This window comes from Trachypithecus francoisi, unplaced genomic scaffold (genome assembly GCF_009764315.1).
Source record: "Trachypithecus francoisi isolate TF-2019V2 unplaced genomic scaffold, Tfra_2.0 Lachesis_group13, whole genome shotgun sequence".
Classification (NCBI taxonomy): Eukaryota; Metazoa; Chordata; class Mammalia; order Primates; family Cercopithecidae; genus Trachypithecus; species Trachypithecus francoisi.
Window position 1 is genome coordinate 64,822,068 of NW_022681458.1, and position 20,934 is coordinate 64,843,001.

General features: G+C 44.8%; 1 protein-coding gene across 2 annotated transcripts in view; it reads left to right on the top strand.

Moving 5' to 3' along the window:
* The first annotated feature begins 2,969 nt into the window (after window positions 1-2,969).
* NFE2L2 (nuclear factor, erythroid 2 like 2) overlaps window positions 2,970-20,934 on the top strand; it is a 36,610-nt gene continuing 18,645 nt past the window's right edge. Inside the window, exon 1 of one of the 2 annotated variants that reach the window (XM_033231033.1) lies at window positions 2,970-3,548. In XM_033231033.1, the coding sequence (XP_033086924.1) occupies window positions 3,504-3,548 (45 nt within the window). In that variant the 5' untranslated portion in view covers window positions 2,970-3,503. Of the gene's footprint in view, window positions 3,549-3,754; window positions 4,677-20,934 lie in introns of those variants that run through there. The other variant, XM_033231035.1, reaches the window with a different exon arrangement.

The following is a 20,934-nucleotide window of genomic DNA, read 5'->3' on the forward strand; positions in this document are numbered from 1 at the left end:
GTCTCTTCTAGACGACTGCAGTCATACAGCAGCTGGGGCTGGAGTTCTCTGGGGGCTTGACGAGGTGGACTCAAGGTCCAAGATGGTTTCTTCATTCATATGTCTGGTGTGTTGGTTCACATAGTCTCTCTCTCTCCATTTAGAGTTTCATCTTCCATGACTTTTCCCATGGCCTCTCTTTCCATCAAGGTAGTCAGACCTCTAAGCATGATGGCTGACTTCCAAGAATATAAAATTAAAAGCTGTCAGGCCTTTTTCAAGCTTAGGTTAAAACCTGGCATAAGGTCACTTCTGGCCTCTTTCCATAACTTAAAGCAAGTTGCAGGGCCAGCCATGCTTAGTTCAACATGAGGGGACTAGACAAATGCCTCAATATCAGGAGGGGTGGTTTACTGGGTGCCATTTTTAGAAGCTTTCTATACCTTGTGCTGGACAGAGTAGAATTTCAACTATAATTCTAAAAGATTCTGAATATTTTCTGGCTTAAACATGGAGAACAATTGAGAGGAAGTGACAGAAAAAGGAAGAAGCCTCAAAGTGTTGGAGGATTTTGAAACAATCGGTACTTTCTTGTGCCTTGCAACTTGGCAGATTAGAGCACAAAGAAGGTGGAATTAATGGGTTGATGCATCACCATTATCCAGACTTCTTGTACCTAGAAAACTTACTTCATGATACTTTTTTTTTTTTAGATGGAGTCACGCTCTGTCACCAGGCTGGAGTGCAGTGGTGTGATCTCGGCTCACTGCAACCTCTGTCTCCTGGGTTCAAGCAATTCTCCTGCCTCAGCCTCTCTGAGTAGCTGGGACTACAGGCGCACGTCACCACACCCAGTTAATTTTTGTATTTTTAGTAGAGAGAGGGTTTCACCATGTTGGCCAGGATGGTCTTGATCTCTTGACCTCATAATCCGCCAGCCTCGGCCTCCCAAAGTGCTGGGATTATAGGCGTGAGCCAGCGCGCCCAGCCGATGATACTAATTTTTTATGAGAAATCTGGAGTAAGGTATCACAATGGACACATCTCAAGCATATAGGGAGCGCTGTCTTCCCAAACACAGCAAATAATTCAGACGTCAATGAAAAGGTACAAGAGTCAATAGAACACAAAACCAATCGAAGGGTATTTTTTCCAAACAGTAGCTAGGAAAGCCTGGCAGTAAAAAAGGATCCCATGGCAGCAAAACAGCAGAGAAAAACCAGCACCTCCTCTTTCTCGCTCTTTCTCGCTCCTCTGGAGCTTCTCAATATGCAGTATCTGTGCCCTTCTAACACAATAGGCAGGTTTGGAGGGCAAAGCAAGGGCTCAGGCTTTCATAGGAAGACAATCACATTCCAGAGTCTGCCAAGACTGGGCACCTCTGTACATGGGTGGTCTTGAGAATGGGGTTCCCTTTATTTGACAAAACCAAATGCCAAACAGCTTTTCCTTACTGTTTGTTTTTCTTAAACATGTTCAAACTCTTATCATATTGCTCTCCTCCCTTTGAAAATATGTACTCTGCAGGTGCCTGAAATAACATACTCTCAGCAAATTGCAGCATTGGAAAAGTGAAGGTTATTTCATTCAGTCTAAATTCAATGGAAATTTTGTGGCTTAACAAGGAAACACCAAATTATAAACTCCTTCAGAGCAGTAACCATGTCATATGACTCTGGTATCTCCTACCTACTAGGCTCATTGTCTACCTTCTCTGATGTCGTAATTTTAATAAGTAACTTGAATTGTTAACAATATACTCTTGTCTTTTTCTTGGACTCAGGAATGTTATTTTATTATTATGTCTCTGCATCTTTCATGTGAGGTCCTTTGCAAACAATTTCTCCTAACTTGTTTTCATTGTGCAGATAATGTTGCAGGGTTTTCATATAACAGCTGAAAGGAGTTATTAGGAGTTGAAGAAGCTTGCTTCAATTACAAGTAATTAATGTAGGCTTCACTTATCTCAAGGAATATCTGAATATACAAATTTACACATAAATCCTGGGAGTGTCAAATTATGCAACAGAGAGAAAGTAAGCTCTGCAGTTTTTTGGGTGTTGATCGCTATAGTCAGGGGTGTGTGTGTGTGTGTGGTTTTTGAATGAAATAGTAAAACCACTGCCAGTATTATCTACTTCACCTGGTTTTGAATAATTCCAGGAAGCTAGAAACTGAAAACCAGTCTTGTTAAAGAGTTAGGAAGACTGTAAATGGGTAAGAGGAAAGAAAAAAACAAAACCATTAATCTATTCTCTTTGAACCCGTATAAGAGTTCACAATATTCCTGGTTTCAAATACTTGAAGTTTTCTCTGGGCAATAATTAATGTTTAAATAATTGTTTTTAATGTAAGACATAATACATACGCATTGCAGATTTAAAGCATACTTGGAAGTAGCAAGGAGAAAGATAAAAATCATTGATTCCACAGCATTTAATATATTGGTAACTATCCTTCAATTTTTTTTCTAGGCACGTGTTTTTATAAAATGAGCCAATACTATACAAACGTTTTTGTAACTTTTTAAAATTTGTACTATTTTGTGAGTACGTGAAAAAGAAATTTGTAAAGATTAAAAGATCATAGCATGTTGTGGTATTACACACTGTTGAAGGGCGCCATCTGTGGCGTGGTGGCTGTGCTTTAGTGGGAAGAGGTTCTCATGCGGTTCCCGTTTTTCTCCCAGCTCTGGGTAGGCAATACTGACCACTCTCCGACCTAAAGGGACTTCTCCGTTTGCCCTTGACGGAGACACGTGGGAGTTCAGAGGAGAGCGTTCAGGGTGACTGCGAACACGAGCTCCCGGCGCTGTCCACATCTCCCCTGGGCAGGGCCCACTGGCCGCAGCCCGGTAGGGGAGCAAGGGCGGGAGGGCAGTTGGCAGTGGCACGGCCTGGGTCCAAACCTTTAGCCCTCTACCCCGGCTGGCGCCACTTTCGGGCGGTAAAGTGAGATAAAAGCAGGGCAAGGTTCTGCAACTCCAAATCAGGGAGGCGCAGCTCCTACACCAACGCCTTTCCGGGGCTCCGGGTGTGTTTGTTCCAACTGTTTAAACTGTTTCAAAGCGTCCGAACTCTAGCGACCTTCGCAAATAACTCTTTATCTCGCGGGCGAGAGCGCTGCCCTTATTTGCGGGGGAGGGCAACTGAACGCCTGCACCGGGGCGCTAACTGAGGCCTCCTCTCGATCCCCCTCCTGCTGGGACCCCAGCTGGCAGTCCCTTCCCGCCCCCGGACCGCGAGCTTCTTGCGTCAGCCCAGGCGCGGGTGGGGGATTTTCGGAAGCTCAGCCCGCGCGGCCGGCGGGGGAAGGAAGGGCCCAGGCTCTTGCCCCGCCCTTGTGGGGCGGAAGGCGGAGCGGGGCAGGGGCCCGCCGGCGTGTCGCCGATCAGCGAGTGCCGGGGAGCCCGGAGGAGCCACCGACGCCGCCGCCGCCACCAGAGCCGCCCTGTCCGCGCCGCGCCTTGGCAGCCGGAAGGGGGCCGCCGTCGGGGAGCCCCAACACACGGTCCCCAGCTCAGCATGATGGACTTGGAGGTGCCGCCGCCGGGACTCCCGTCCCAGCAGGTGCTGCCTCGGCCCTCTGGGCCCTGCGGTGGTGCCGGGACGGGGGCGGGGGAGCTAGGGAACCGCGGCCCGGGAGGGATAGCCGCAGCCGGCTTCCTCCACGTCCGGCCGGAGCCAGGACCGCAGCGCTGGCTGGAGCCGCCGCGCTTGCGCTGAGGCAGGGCGGGAGGGGCAGCGGGGACGCGGCCGGGTGGTCCGACCGACCACGAGCCCGAGGGCGAACGGGTGGGAAGTTGCGGGAAAATCTGGGGACTGAGCCCGCGCGCGTGGGCAGTGGTGGGCGAATCCAACCGCGTCCCCGGTCCCCAGAGCTGGGCTTCGGAGTCCCTAAGTTTGAGCGGCGCGGCGGGCGGCGGGGCAAGAGGGGGCGGACGCTGGCCGTCTGAGCCGGCGCGGCCCGGCCCTTCCGGGGCTGCGCGGCTCCCCCGCCTCGGAGCCGGCAAAAATGTGCCTAGTCACGGGGCCACTCTCGGGGGAACTGAAGTCGCCTTCGGGCTGGGACCCAGGGCCCCTTCGCCGCGCCCCAAGACCTCCGGGTGTGCGGGCTGCGGCGCGCTCACTCGGTTGGGCTGTCTGTGGGCGCTGCTTTGCGAAGTCATCCATCTGTCGGATCACTCTCTGGCAGCCTTGAGCTTTCTTGAAAGCTCAGCCCCGGGACGAGGGAGGAGCGCCTGAAGTGCCCAGCGGGCTCAGAAGCCCCGACGTGTGGCGGCTGAGCCGGGCCCCGCGCACTTTCTCGGCCGGGGAGGGGTTCGGGCCCGGGCACCCGGAGTTGGCCCCTCGCAACGCCGCGGGAAAGTGCGGGCGAGGGCAGCGGACTCTGAGGCCGGAGTCGGCGGCACCCGGGGCGTCTAGTTCGAACGCGGTGCCCCCTAGTGGCGCGCACCGCGCGCGTGGCTTTGGCCTCCGTGACAGCGGTCTGTTGGCCGTCACAGCAGCCCTCGGTTGGCCCTTTCCTGCTTTATAGCGTGCAAACCTCGCCGCGCCAGGGCCAAGGGACAAGTTGGAGCTGTTGATCTGTTGCGCAATTGTTATTTTCCCCAGAGCGGCTTTGTCTTTGGATTTAGCGTTTCAGAATTGCAATTCCAAAATGTGTAAGACAGGATATTCTCTTCTGTGCTGTCAAGGGTAAGAGTTGCGAGTGTAGATTAGAATTTCTATTGCTTTTAGTCTGTTAATAATTTTTTGCTTTCAACTGTTATTTCTTCCTTGAGTACTTTATATATTTTTCCTTTTCAGTTGAGAATTTGCCTCAGTTTCTTAACATGTCGCCCCTCTTCTGTAGGGGCAGAGAGTGGAACGCTTGCGTTTCAAAACACATGCTAATTTCTGTAAATTGTTATAAAAGTGAAAAGAAGTTTCAGCTCATCCTTTGTAGAAACTTTAAAAGTAGATATTTATATTTCTAATTTATTTTGTAAATGAATTTTAGGAAAAAAATTGGAATTCAAGGAAACGTGTACTTGATGTACCGTAAATACGTTTATGCTGTTAAATGTAAAGTCTTAGGTTAATTCCAAAGATCCATTGTAAAGTTTTAAGTTATAGACAGTGTATTAATTGTGCCTTTTTTTTCCCCTTTAAAGTTGCCTTGAACTTTTCCCCAATCTTCACTGGGATTATATTCTTCTGGTTCCAACTAGGGAAGAAGTAAATTGTACTTTACGATTTATTTAATAGCTGCTGTTCAAGAGTTATCTATAGGAATGCTTGTTTGACCGAAGGATATATGATAAAAATGAACTTTGGTTTTTCTAATTTCCCGTATTGTCTACAACCCTCTATTAAATTTTTCTTTCTTTGCTGTGTAATATAACATTCCATGTGCAAAAATGCATAAAACATATGTACTGCATTAAGTGTGTATTTTTCAATTACATTTGATAAAAACAACTGCTTTGCTACCTTTGTAATCAGATATCGATTTGCATATTTGAAAACAGAAAAAGAACAAGAAGATTTAGAATTGATTTCGTTTATGATTCATATTAGATTGTTGTCATCCATAAAGATTTGAACAGAGTCAAACATTTTCTTGATCTTTTGTCAAAAAAACTCTCCAGGTGTGAAGTGGTAGTAGGATGTAGTTTTTCACCTTCTGTGCAGAGGATATGTTGATAAACAGGGCAGTAAGGAGAGCCTTAGGTTCAGTATCTCCATTAGGTGGAAGGAACCATCCATTACTCTTTTCAAGGGTGTCTTGGAGAGATAAAGTACTTTCCTGGATGAGGGATGAAGTTGATATTGAAATAGACTGATGAGATTATGTTTAAGTCAAACAAAAGAAAAATAGGACAGGCCTCTCATCTCCTGAATGAATGTTAAGCAAAGACCAACTTGACTTTTTAGATATGTGAAAAATCTCTTGAGAGGTTGTGGAAGCAGCATGTAGGAGGATAAATGCATAACTCACATCAGTCTTTCCGCATTAAAAATAACTTGGGCCATCTTGAAATCTTTCTTTCTTGCCCTGGGTTCTTATGAGCAACGTTAGGGGGAAAACCGACTCTGTCTTTAGGATTACCAGGAAAAGTTGAAAGGCAAATGCATCATTTTTCTTAAGATTTGTTTTTATTGAGGATAAATCATGTTTAACAAAGCTGCATGAAAAAAAGGAACACAACAAGTACTTTTTTTTTTTTCTGGGAATTTCCTCTGTCCTGACTGAAGACATTTAAAGGGGGTTTTGTGTCAATATTTCCTCCTTAACTGTTCCTTGAACCTGGGTTATCTTTTCAGTATGCAGGAAGAATTTGGCACTAAGATAATAATAGATAAGTTACTGGGCACTTCCCTGGGTCCAAACATAATTGCTTCACATGCATAATTTTACAGTAACCTCACGGGAAATACTATTATCCCTGGTTTCCAGGTTGGGAAAACCAGAGATAATAGTTAGATCAGGCATTAGGTTAGGAAAGGGGCACAGAGAAAGGCCAAGACCTGCTAAGGTGACCAAACTTTTGAGTGGCCAAGGTAGCAGTCAAACAGGTTTGACTCCTGGGGGCTCCTAATCACCACTTCCAGACTACCAAAACTCCTTAAACTTTAAGTAGGAAGAGAAGCTCACACTTCAAAAGGTGAGTAAGTTGAGATTTGCCTATTCTGGGGGAAGGAGAGGCTGGAATGTAAAAGCTTGATGTTTGCAGCTTTTCCATTTAGCAAGATACTTACTTAATCACTGTACAACTGGGGGAGGTGGACCTTGTTAAATGCTGGGAGAGTGAATACAACCCGTCAATGGGATTACCCACTGTGGTCCTTTTCAGGAAGACGCAGAGGCCTCCGTGGGTTCAATTTAGAGAGGCAGGAGTGTTTTTTTGTTTTGTTTTGTTTTGAGATGGAATCTTGTTCTGTTGCCCAGGCTGGAGTGCAGTGGCCTAATCTTGGCTCACTGCAACCTCCACTTCCCGGGTTCAAGTGACTCTCCTGCTTCAGCCTCCCGAGTGGCTGGGATTATAGGCACCCACCGCCCAGATAATTTTTTGTATTTTTAGTAGAGATAGAGTTTCACCATGTTGGCCAGGCTGGGCTGGTCTCGAACTCCTGACCTCAGGTGATCCACCCGCCGCGGCCTCCCAAAGTGTTGGGATTACAGATGTGAACCACTGCGCCAGCCTGTTTCTTAATAAGTTTTTTAAATTCCTGGGGTCTTGGCAATGTCTAAGATTCTGCCTCACAGTTTTCAGGAACTGTTTCCCTTTTTTCTTAATTAAATCTCTTTGCTACTGGAGTATTTGCCTTTGTTCGCCTTGCTAGTTGGTACATTTCTTCTGTTCCATTGGCGCTTTTTGTTTTGAAGTAGTGCTCAAAAATAAGTTTGGTAGTAAGAATATGGTGAAGACTGTGACGGACAGGGTTAAACCAGGTTGAAGGAAAGAGCAGAATGGGGAAAATTTGGGTTGAAAACAGCTAGCAGAAACCTGATGGTGCAAATTCAACCCTAATCTCATGTTTTGGCACTTTTGAACTATAGCAAGCATAAGGGCTCAAGTCTTATCTAGTTGAAGCTAACTTGGGTCTTTGAGAATAGTACATCTCAAAATTAAACACTTTCTTAGTCCTTATTGTTAAACAAGTTGTTTTTGGAATTATTGTCTTATTTATGTGAATTAAGTGTGCTGCAGGACTTACAGGATCTGATGGATGATTTGCCTAAAAGTTAGTCCAGGTCAGCCTCACGGCATTTAAGTGCTTGGTCCAGCCACTTTCTGAAAGTTGACTGAAATATGTTGCACACCAGGGTAGAGGAGGACGAGTTTACTAGATGTCATTTTTAACTTCCTTGTCTTCATCTCTGACTGTAGAAATGTTTATTCATTATCAGTTTGCCATACATAGAGAACAGAGTTTATTTTTTGATAATTTAATTTCTAGGAGCTATTGAAATTTCACTGCTGCCTGCTTTTATTTTATTTATTTATTTATTTATTTATTTTTGAGACGGAGTCTCGCTCTGTCGCCCGGGCTGGAGTGCAGTGGCCGGATCTCAGCTCACTGCAAGCGCCGCCTCCCGGGTTTACGCCATTCTCCTGCCTCAGCCTCCGCAGTAGCTGGGACTACAGGCGCCCGCCACCTCGCCCGGCTAGATTTTTGTATTTTTTTTTTAGTAGAGACGGGGTTTCACCGTGTTAGCCAGGATGGTCTCGATCTCCTGACCTCGTGATCCGCCCGTCTCGGCCTCCCAAAGTGCTGGGATTACAGGCTTGAGCCACCGCGCCCGGCCACCTGCTTTTAAATAAGCACCAACAAACATTTATTACAAGGGCTTTAAAGGTATAGGCCAAGATTTATTCAATTGCTAATGGTATGTTTTCTGTAAATGAAAGCAAAAATATGTTCCAGTGTATAATATTAAATATTAATATTCAGAAACTGCTGGAGAAATATATATGGCTTTCTTTTTTTTTTTTGAGACGGAGTCTTGCTCTGTCACCCGGGCTGGAGTGCAGTGGCCGGATCTCAGCTCACTGCAAGCTCCGCCTCCCGGGTTTACGCCATTCTCCTGCCTCAGCCTCCCGAGTAGCTGGGACTACAGGCGCCCGCCTCGTCGCCCGGCTAGTTTTTTTTTTGTATTTTTAGTAGAGACGGGGTTTCACCATGTTAGCCAGGATGGTCTCGATCTCCTGACCTCGTGATCCGCCCGTGTCAGCCTCCCAAAGTGCTGGGATTACAGGCTTGAGCCACCGCGCCCGGCTTGGCTTTCTTATACCAGACTATACCCCAGACATGAAAACAAGACTGTTAAACAAAATCCTGTACTGCCTAAAGTTGGAGCCTTCTGTGTGTCAGCTTCTGCCATAATAACTTTGAACTATGACTATTAAGTATATTAAGAACTTTGAGTAGGGGAGGCACTTTTAATCATTCGTTTTTATGGCATATGTACTGTAATACCTGTGTGTTGCAAGTCCTGGTGTTTAAAAGTTTTTTTGTGTATTTGAGCATGTAAGTTTATTTGGCCCAAACTGTTGGTACTAGTAAAGACAAGTTCAGGGCATTAAGTAGGACTTACAGCACCAAGTTCGTCTTTCTTTCTTTCTTTTTTTTTTTTGAGACAGAGTCTCACTCGGTCACCTAGGCTAGAGTACATTGGTACAATCTCGGCTCACTGCAAGCTCTGCCTCCTGAGTTCAAGCGATTTTCCTGCCTCAGCCTCCCGAGTAGCTGGGATTACAGGTGTGTGCCACCACGCCAGGTTAATTTTTGTATTTTTAGTAGAGATGGAGTTTCACTGTGTTGGCCAGGCTGGTCTCAAACTCCTGACCTCAGATGATCTGCTTGCCTTGGCCTCGGAAAGTGCTGGGATTATAGGTGTGAGCCACTGCACCAGACCTCCAAGTCCATCTTTCAAAGGCCCTGTTGATAATTGACTCTTGAGAGTCATTACAGTCCATCAACAGCCTATATTCTGAATATATACATATATTTTAAATTCTAAGTCAATGCTAAATAGCCATTCCAAATAAGGTTAGGAGTGAGACTTTAGGGCCTGTATTATCAGTTGTACACTGACAAGCTTTGAACTCTATTGCTTTTTCAAATCAGAGAAGAAAAATGAGTAACAAAAGAAAAATAGGCTGGGCGCGGTGGCTCACGCCTGTAATCCCAGCACTTTGGGAGGCTGAGGTGGGCGGATCACGAGGTCAGGAGATCGAGACCATCCTGGCTAACACAGTGAAACCCCATCTCTACTAAAAATACAAAAAACTAGCCGGGCGTGGTGGCGGGCGCCTGTAGTCACAGCTACTGGGGAGGCTGAGGCAGGAGAATAGCGTGAACCCGGGAGGCAGAGCTTGCAGTGAGCCAAGATGGCGCCACTGTACTCCAGCCTGGGCAACAGAGCGAGACTCTGTCTCAAAAAAAAAAAAAAAAAGAAAAGAAAAATATGTATCACTTTGGCTTTGAGGCCTCCTCTGAGTTTATAGTTTTTACCTTCTGTATTACTTAGGTGATCCTCTCTAATGGCATTTTAAATCTTTCTTGATACTTGTCTTGCTTATTTATCTTTTTTTTTCTCTAAGTAGATAGCTCCTTGAGAGCTGTGCATAGAATTTATAGATATATATGTATTTTAAAGTAAGATACAATTTACATACCATACAATTCACCCATTTAATCTAATTCAGGGTTATGCAACCCTATGAATTTAGTGGTTTATTCATAGGGTTATGCAACCATCACTGTAATCAATTTTCAACACCCTCAAAAGGAACCCCATATCCATTAGCAGTCACTTCTCATTTCCTCTCAACTCTCCTGGCCCCTGGTAACTACTCAGTTATTTTCTGTATCTGTGAATTTGCCTATTCCGGACGTATGTTGTAAATGGAATGGCATGTAAATGTAATCATGCAATATTTATCCTTCTGTTGCTGGCTTCTTTTACAGCAATGTTTTCGAGGTTTAAAAATGTTGCAACTTGTATCAATAGCGTCATTCCTTTTATGGCTGCATACTATTCCACTGTGTGACTATACCACATTTTATTTATCCAGTTGATCATTTGAGTTGTTTCCACTTTTTATATTTCCGTTTGTTTCTTATGGCAGTGGTTCTCAAACTGTTGTATATTAGACTCACCATCAGTATTTTAAAAACTAATGCCCAGGCCATATCCCTCATGAGATCAAAATCTCTGGAGGTGGGGCCCAGGCATCACTATTTTTTTAAGGTTCTGAGGGGAGTCCAATGAGCAGTCAGGTTTGAGAGCCAGTGCCCTAGGGCAGCAGTCTGCAGCCTTTTTAGCACCAGGGACCAGTTTTGTGGAAGACAGTTTTTCCATAAAAGGAGGTAGAGGACGGTTTCAGGATGAAACTGTTCCACCTCAGATCATCAGGCATTAGATTGTCCTAAGGAGCCAGCAACCTACATCCCTTGCATGCTCAGTTCACAACAGGGTTCGGGCTTCTCTGATAATCTGCTGCTGCTAATCTGACAGGAAGTGGGAATGCTGGCCTACAACTCACCTCCTGCTCTGCGGCCTGGTTCCTAACAGGCCACTGACCCGTCTGTAGCCAGCAGGTGGGGACCCCTGCCCTAGGAGACCCACCTCAATGCTTGGTACCCATTGAAGTATATAGTGATTTAGAAAATCTGGTTAGGATGTCTTATTTAAATCATGAAAGCAAGTGCTTTTGTCTTTGATCACTGCCCTTCACAGCCTTCCTTACATTTAACACCTACATTCAGGAACTGTGTTTCAAGGTGCCTGGCGAGTGTTCGAAACTCACTTAGTATATATAACCCGAGCTCATTAAACCCCTCCAGAAGATTTGGGTAACTTTGTTATGAAAGGGCTTCTCTGAAGTGGGTCAGTAGGATTGTTCCGTGGTTTTTCAGGAATGTGGCCTGTGATAACTTGCAATCTAGATTATTTGGAAATAGCACCGAGAGAAGCCAGTGAGGACAGAATGCTCAGAAGCTTGGGATAGGTGTTGGACATCCTGGAGGCCAGGATGGAACACTATCTTACTCTAGGAATCCGTGTTCCTGGGCCTCATTATCTTCCTCCATTAAAAACAAAGACTTAAATCTCTACAGCAACTTTTAGCAACTTCATTTTTTGGTTCTCTGTATCTGCCTTATCTGATAAAGTCCCACTTTGTAGTGACTCCCACTTATGTTTACCTGAATGGCTTTTGGGTTGATATATTTGGAAACTGGGGCTAACTTCCAAACTGTTGCCAAATTGTGTGTGGGTGTCCATGCCACAGCGCAGCGTTCCCACTTGAGAGACTTGATGGTATGGTGGTTGGGGGCTTCTGAAGCTGGCTTAGCCCCAGCCCTATACACCCACCCCACAGATGGTGGGAACAGGCCCAGAAGAGAGTGGGTAACTGTCCACTGTGGCCTCCACAGCCAGGGTTGCCAGGCAGAGCTCTCAAGGCCCAATTCCAGTCTTGTCTTTGACCATTGCCCCTTTGGGAGGGGGGAGGTGGATTTGTCACCTTTCTGGAAGCATGCTTTTCTGATTCTAATCATCAGTAGTTCGTTGCTTTAAGATTTAGAAAATGGTATCCTGTTATTTTACTTGTTCTTAGGAGTTTCGTATTGAATGATGTACATAATGTGATTCATGTACCTCAAAACAGAAGGACTTCAGTTAAGATTTAGGCTGTATGCAGCGTACACTTCTTGAATTTTCTCATTCAATGTCCTTTCCTTATTTATTTATTTATTTATTTTGCAGGAATGTGGGGGACATTCAGAGTAGATTAGTACCTTCAATGTCTGTGTGAAAGAAATGACCTTAATATGAGGACAGTATTGACTGTGTATGTAGTGGGCCCACTGATAAGGTGTATAGAATTTTGCTTTATTTCAGACCTGACAATCTCTTGTCTGTTCTGCTTCTGCATAAAATTATAATACTGCACATGGATGTAAAACCCAATCTATTCCTTGCCTAAGGGACTAGAATAGAGGGAAGAATGATTATAGTTCTTTGTTGCCTTTTGTGAAGGTAACAGGCACAGAGGTATGATGCATGATGGAATTATATACCTCTTCTTCAGGTGCTTGAGGGCTAACTAAGGACCTGTACTTTTTTTTGTTTGTTTGTTTTGCAGTACTGGGGCCAGGGAGCCTTACTGTTGCATCTAGAGAGTACTGAAGAACCATGAATATTTCACAAAAAGAAAAAAAAAAATTTAACTATTAAAAGTGCTGGTAGTGACTTCCTCTTGCAAGTAAAAAACTCATTTTTTAAGGAAAAATGAGAGTTTTTTACTTGCAGTAGGAAAACTTGCCAATTTTTCAAGTTATTTTTATTCTTGATGATTCTCAATGAGACATAGAGAATATACATAGAAAAACAACCCTAGGCCAGGTGTGGTGGCTCACACCTGTAATCCCAACACTTTGGGAAGTCGAGGTGGGAGGATCATTAGAGATCAGGAGTTTGAGATGAGCCTGGGCAGCATATTGAGACGCTGTCTCCTCAAAAAATTAAAAAAGTAGCCGGGTCTGGTGGTGCACACCTGCAGTTGTAGCTACTTGGGAGGCTAAGGTGGCTTGAGCCCAGGAGTTTGAACGTGCAGTGAGCCATGATCATGCCACTGTACTCTAGCCTAGGCAACAGAGTAAGATCCTGCCTCAATAAAAAAAAGAAAAAGCAACCCTAATGGCCTGGAACAGGGCTGATTTACTTTGTGTCAGCTGCAGTGCCCCCACTCACCAACCCATATGTTCTTCTCCTGCTGGTTCCCAAGCAGAGACCAGGACCAAGGATGAGAATCATCCTGTGGTGCAGGTTGTATCTTATCCTCCAGAGACAGCACTTCACCCTCTGTTAGAAACTTCTTTACCACACTGCCTGTTTGGTGAAATCCTTAGGGTAGTGACTTCCAAATTGTAATCCAGGGGCCACCCCTTGGTGAGAGGATCAGGAAGGAGGGCGAATGCATCTTAAGAAAAGTTGGGGGAACCTCATATCTCATTGATCCTGAAAAGTAAAGTCTCTCCTCCTCAGAGAGATGCGGGTAGATGTGACTCCCTTAGATAGAAACTCATTCGTCTCCCTCCCTTCTGCCCCTGCAGGACTCTTGGAAGTCTGGGGCCCCGGGAGCATGCAGCTCTTGCTCTGTGCTACAGGTTTCCAAAGTTCACTTGATAACAGTACAATTGTACTGTAAATTGTGCAATAATGGAGACTGAGGAAACAATTAGTCTTTCATCTTGATTCATGTTACCAGCTCACTTCCTATGGTGTGAAAAGAACCAGCCTTTGGAGTTAGAAGTCATCTGAATACAGATAGAACTGGCAATATTATGGGGAAGAAAGGGGAAAAGAAATGAACATTTTCAAAGAGGTTAAGTCATTTGGCCAGGACCACACTGCTTGCAGGTAGCAGAACTGGGATTTTGACTGTCCATAATCCCTATTCTCTGCTTGTTTTACTCCTCCCCTCTCATCTTTCTTTTTGCTTTGTCTGATGACCTACAGACATTCTGTCAGCTGCTAAAGGATGAGGGACTCCTTTATAAAGATTGACAGGACAGTGCCGCTACTCAAGGAGCTCATTCCATGTGGACCAGTGGGGGCGCTGTTGACGCATGGGCTGGGCTTCTCTTTGGAGCGGAGGCCTGTTCCACGTTACAGGATCGTTGTGACAAGCAGAAAGCACCCCACCTCACCTCCATACAATTCCTAATGCTCCTGGGTGATACACCCACCCCAGTGGAACCACGGTGGTGCATGGACTTCTAGGGACCATTTGAAGCCAGGACATTGCTGCTTGTTCTTAGGAAATCTCAGAATACTACTTCCTTGTTTTTGGTAGGGAAGCCTGCCATCTCCCCAAGTGGCAGTCTGTTTATACCTTTTATCCTCACCTGAAGCAGGTGATGAGACAGAGGTCATGGAATATAATGAAAGCGCCACAAAGGTAGATTCTGGGTATATATATATATATATATATATTTTTTTTTTTTTTTTTTTTTTTTTTTTTTTGAGACGGAGTCTCACTCTGTCACCCAAGCTGGAGTGCACCGGCCAGATCTCAGCTCACTGCAAGCTCCGTCTCCCGGGTTCACGCCGTTCTCCTGCCTCAGCCTCCCGAGTAGCTGGGACTACAGGCACCCGCCACCTCGCCCGGCTAGTTTTTTGTATTTTTTAGTAGAGACGGGGTTTCACCATGTTAGCCAGGATGGTCTCGATCTCCTGACCTTGTGATCCGCCCGCCTCGGCCTCCCAAAGTGCTGGGATTACAGGCTTCAGTCACCGCGCCCGGCCGATTCTGGGTATATTTTATTTACTCAGGTAGAGTGGCTTGTCCAGATCCCTTCACGCAGAGCAACATTTGATATGGTAATTGTTACTGCTGAAGTTTGCCATTTCTCAGACCTACGACTGCAAGGAATTGGTAACAAAAGGATAAACTAAACATTGTTATTATTTTAATTTTCAAGGAGATAAAGTTAAAATCATATATGTCATATCTCTCTGGGGCTTAACCACCTTTTCTGCTAGGCACTTTTTGAAGAAGTCTGAATACTGAGGTAAGAGAGTAAAGGGGGGAAGTAAGTTTTCCCACTTCTCATCCTTTTTCTGACCATCAGCCTGAGGGAAGTAACTAGAGTCTACTAAGAAAATTCACTTAATCAGCAATTAATCGATTGATTGTTATATCGTCCACATTGCAAAATTCTTTAAAGGATATTTGAAGATATCACGTTTGTTCTCAATCTATTTTATTGTTTATTTGAAGGGGTGTGTGTTAATAGTTCTTAAGATATCACACTTTATTTCCAGTAGCATATCCAAGAAATAATTGAGAAGTATTGTTAATGGGAATGATGTTAAATAATTTTTCTATGACTAGTAGTTGGGTCATATATGATATAAAACATGGTATCTTTGTTACTTAAGTAATTTGAACTCTAACCCTATGTATCTTAGGTAGACAATGAAAATACTGAATTGTGAGTCTAAATAATATACACTTACTCATTCCACAAATATTTATTAGGTATATATACACCCTAGGAAACTTTCAGGGCATGAAGCTGTTTTAATCTTCCAAGATAATGCAGTACATATCCCCCTTGAGGGACATTTGTTTTTCAAATTGCTCCTCTCTGTCTCCTCTGCTTAGGGTATGAGTTCTTCTAAGTAAAGACTGTATTTTAATCTTTTGTGTAGTTCTAATGTCTAGCGCCATGCCTGGTGCTTACATAATAGTTGCTCAGTCAGTGTGAGGGTAAGTCCATTAACTACCCTCTAGGAACTTGATATTTTATATAAACTAGTCTGTGATACATGACAAGGCTGTGACAGTGCAGATGAGAAAATATGACTTCTAACGGGGGTGCTCAGAGAGGATATCCTGGAAGAACTAGCATTTTAACTAGACTTTTCTTTTAAGCCGGTAGATTTTGTTTGGTTCAGGCTTCAGCTGGAAGCTCAAGCAATGGCGCAGGTATGAGCTGGACTATGACAGAATATTGGGCCAGTGGGGGTGACAAGGCTAACTTGGGGGTTGCCGTAGAGGGTCTTCAGTGCTCATGTGCAGTGTTTCAAGTTTGTACAGGGCATCTGGAAACCATGGAAGAAGGTTCTGGAAAGCGCAAGGCACGTAAACTGGATGTGGATAGGAAGTTATTGTGGCAGGTAAATTGGAAGATGGACAGGTTGGAGGCAGGGGGGTGTGAGCAGGCTCCTGCCAAGGTGTAGGTCTGAGCATTGTTGTGACGGCTTAGTTGGTTTGGCATCAGCACACATATTGAGGATCTGTCACTGTAACTCTAAATTGTATCCTTGCTAAACATGTAAAAAGAACTTCTTGGAGCCTCCTTTTTTAAGGAGGGAAGTGGATTGTGCTCAAGCTTGCATGCTCTGCTGTTCCTGTGCTTTAACAGACACTCATCCACCAGTGTGGTCATGGATGAAAGGAGAGGAAAAACTAGCCAGAAGTTGCCATTTTGCTTAAAGAATGGATTCCTTTCTTCCTTAAGGTGGCACAGAGAGTGTCTCTCTTTTTGCTCTTCTCTAAGATTGATTTACTATTTTCAGTAAATTCTAACAGTCTGATCCTTGACTTCCAATTACAATGATTAGCAATATTTGCCCAAGAAAAGAAAAAACAATTTCCTCTCTTTTGTCTCCTATGAGCTTTTCCTGTGAGCTCCAAGCAGACAGATGTGGACGTCTAGCAATGCTGTTAACAACAGCTGTGTCTGTTGGACTCTGCAACACTGGGCATAGTACAAAGTGCTCTGACAAACTCTTCTGCCATTCGCAATCCTTACTACACCCCGTGAGGTGAGGAGCATTCTCCCTGTTTTATAGGTGAAGAACTGAGGCAAAAAGAGGTTATGTCATTAGATTTTACAATAGGGTGTGCTTCCGTTTCATCATCTTTAGATTGATGTTACTGTGACATCATCTTCCTAGAATTAACTAAGTGAACTGGGCACAGGAAATAGCACATGGCATACCTTCAGCAAATGGTGGCTATGATCATTATCATCATTCCATTTCTTGAAAAAAAATCCCTCTTTTTTTTTTTTTTTTTTGAGACAGAGTCTCGCTCTGTCACCCAGGCTGGAGTGCAGTGGTGTGAGCTTGGCTCACTGCAAGCTCCGCCTCCCAGGTTCACACTATTCTCTTGCCTCAGCATCCCAAGTGGCTGGGACTGCAGGCACATGCCACCACGCCCGACTAATTTTTTGTATTTTTAGTGGAGAAGGAGTTTCACCGTGTTAGCCAGGATGGTCTGGAACTCCTGCCCTCATGATCTGCCCACCTCAGCCTCCCAAAGTGCTGGGATTACAGGCGTGAGCCACCGCGCCTGGCAAAAATCCCTCCTTGAATTCCAGTGTAAACACTCATGCCCTTTTTTGCTGTTTGCTGTAATCCTCTCATTCTCCTTGGTCTTCTTGGCCTTGTGTGAGGGCGTGGTTGTTGTGGAGACCGAGGTCTTCTGAAACAGAAAACCAACCCATAGCAAGGCCTGGTGTGTGCCCTAGAACGGCAGAGGCCCCACACGCTGCCCTGGCTTCCCTGGAAGACCCTCCAGCCTGTCTGCTGGATTTCTTGTACTTACGGGGATTGTTAAACCATCTCATAGGATTCCTTTCCAGACTCAGTCCTTCACTTGTGGCAGCATTTCTTAACTCTGAGGTTCTAGGCCTAGAAACCCAGTGTCCACAGGTCTAGGGACAGAGAGAGTTTATAGAGAGTGGGAGTGCATCAGTGGAAGGCTGAATCTAAACATGAACTGAGCTGGCCTGGGTGGCCTTGTCCTTTTGCCATCCTTGTAACCCTTTAAAGGCTTTAAGATACTTTTTTTTTTTTTTTGAGGCGGAGTCTCGCTCTGTCGCCCGGACTGGAGTGCAGTGGCCGGATCTCAGCTCACTGCAAGCTCCGCCTCCCGGGTTTACGCCATTCTCCTGCCTCAGCCTCCCGAGGAGCTGGGACTACAGGCGAACCTCGCCCGGCTAGTTTTGTATTTTGTTTTTTAGTAGAGACGGGGTTTCACCGTGTTAGCCAGGATGGTCTCGATCTCCTGACCTCGTGATCCGCCCGTCTCGGCCTCCCAAAGTGCTGGGATTACGGGCTTGAGCCACCGCGCCCGGCCTAAGATACTTCTTTTGTAATAACTACCCCTAACGAAATTTGGCCAGAGCTGTGAAGGGAAAGAAAATCTAAGACCCTTAAGGGAGATGACAGCCGACTGTTTTACATTTTTACTACCTTTGTTGTTGCCATGCACAGCTGATACATAAACAAGCAATGGCCTCATCTTCTATTTTTTTATATACTGGTTGGACCCAGAACCCTAAAATGTAGGTGCGTCTCATGGTCATTTGGCATTTGCAACAGGAGCTGAATTTATTAATAGTACTAATACCTCATCCTTGGGTTGTCCGATATTTTTAAGGGGCATTTGCATACTTTGTTTTTCATATGGAAAACTTTCCATAAGGGCTGGTATCATGTTGGCCTTCCATTGCAGGAACAGCACAGGGAGGTTCGGTGGCTAGGCCACAGTTACCCACACAGCTAGGTAGCAGCAGAGACCCCCACCTGGCACCCACCTGGCTTCCTAAGCCCATCACACTGTGCAGCCTCCCTGAGGAAGCCTAGAGTGGATAGGAACTCTGGTTCTTTAAGATAACCCTGAGTTGGATCTCACTGTCACCATTTATCAGATGGGGGGGTGTCTTCAGGCAAAAGTACTTAACCTCTCTTGTTTCTGTTTCCTTACTCCAAAATGGCAATGATCATACGACTACCCACCTGGGTGGATTGGTGTGCGTGTGAAGGAAGTCACGGGGACAAGTGGTTGGAAGAGTGTTGAGTACATAGAAAGTACAAGATAAATGGTGGCCATTGTGTTACTAGTTAGACTATATCATACTTGTCTTTAGCTGGGCTTAGAATCTTGACACTGTGATCTTTCATTCTCAGATCTTAATATGAAGGCTTACCAGGTAACCACTGCTCCAACATAATTATTTAGTGGGTTCATACATGTGAAAGCAATTGAAATACAATTTCTGAACTCAAGGTTAATATATATCCTTAGTTGGAACAGGTAGTACTCTCCCAGCACCTAAAGCCCCTCACTTCTATCCATTCTTCAGATGACCTTTGCAATAATCATGGTAGTTGAGTAGCGTCTGCACCATAACATTGTTGAATAACATCAAAATGATCCGTTTAGCCATCATGAGCCCTCCTAGTAATTCAGACTCTCACCAGCTCTTTCAGGTTATTGAGGTAGCTTTTACAAATAATTGCTAACAGTACAAATACTGTCTCGGGTATTTTGGAAGAGTGAATTTTCCCATTGATTTCAGTGTATCTTTAGAAAGTAATTTGCAAAACAGAAGAGTTTGGTTCAGGCGAACTCACCCCTAAGGAGTGTGGAGGGCCACATTGTAGGTTTACTTTACATTGCCCCTCGCGCTTGAAATTTGGCTCATGCAACCAAGGAACTGAACTTTTAATTTCGTTAAATTTTGATTTAAATTTTAAAACAGAAGTAGTATAAAATATTTTTCTGTTAAATATACCTTGTAGTTTTGGTAAGACTACATTTTGTGTTACCATGTTGGGTAAGATTTCTTGTAGTGTGTATTGTGTTTTGTCACCTTGTTAATAATTTTCTTATTTTGGTTGCATGTTAAAATAATTTTGGATATATTGGGTTAAATAAATATATTGTTAAAATTAAATTCACTTGTTTCTTTTTTTGTTGGTGAGGCTAGGATACTAAAAAATTTAAAATTACCCATGTGGATTGCATTATATTTCTATTAGTGCTGCTTTAGCTGAAAGTAGCCTATTTTTTTAAAAAAATCATTATTTTCAGACTTACATTTGGACTTCATAGAATCAGAGGTATTTAGAGGAAGGGATCTTAGGGGTCACCTCACTCAGCTCCAACCTTTTGCAAGTGATAAGACCAAGGCCAGAGGCTACTATAAAATGATTGACCTCCTCCCAGATGGGGACTGGATCCAGTGGCTTTATAGCCTTTGCGTTGGATCCTGTTTTCACTTGGAAACATAGCAGACATCAGAGCTGCAGAGAACTTCTACCAGATCCAGAGTGAAGAAAATGCCTTATTTATTCATTTATTTACTTATTTATGGAGCCTGGGTCTTGCTCTGTTGCCTAGGCTGTAATACAGTGGCAGAAACACGGCTCACTGCAGCCTCAACCTACTGGGCTCCAGGATCCTCATGCCTTAATCTCCGGAGTAGCCAGAGCCACAGGTACGCACCACCACACCTGGCTAATTTTTTATTTTTCTCTCTTTTGTAGCGTCTTCCATGTTGGCCAGGCTGATACCAAAACTCCTGGGCTCAAGTGGTCCTCCTACCTTGGTCCCCCAAAGTGCTGGGATTACAGGTGTGAGCCACCATGCCTGTTTTGGCCGTTTTTAGGGGCCCACACTAATTTTGAGACAGGTTTGCACTTGATAATGTAATGCTAGAGGCTGGGCAGGGGAGATGATCTGCCTGAAAGGGCTGATAACTGGGAGGCTCTTATTCCTATAGTCTTGAGCAAAGGCACAGTCTTAGAGAACCACACAATATTCAGAGCTTGCGGGTTGGAGAAGAAAAGTCCTCTAAAAAATAAGGAGTACAGGGGCCGGGGGCAATGGCTCATGCCTATAATCCCAGCACTTTGGGAGGCCGAGGCAGGCGGATCACCTGAGGTGAGGAGTTCGAGACCAGCCTGACCAACATGGAGAAACCCCGTCTCTACTAAAAATGCAAACGTGGCCAGGCGTGGTGGCGCACGCTTGTAATCCGAGCTACTCAGGAGGCTGAGGCAAGATAATTGCTTGAACCCAGGAGGCAGCGGTTGCGGTGAGCTGAGATCATGCCATTGTACTCCAGCCTGAGCAACAAGAGCGAAACTCTGTCT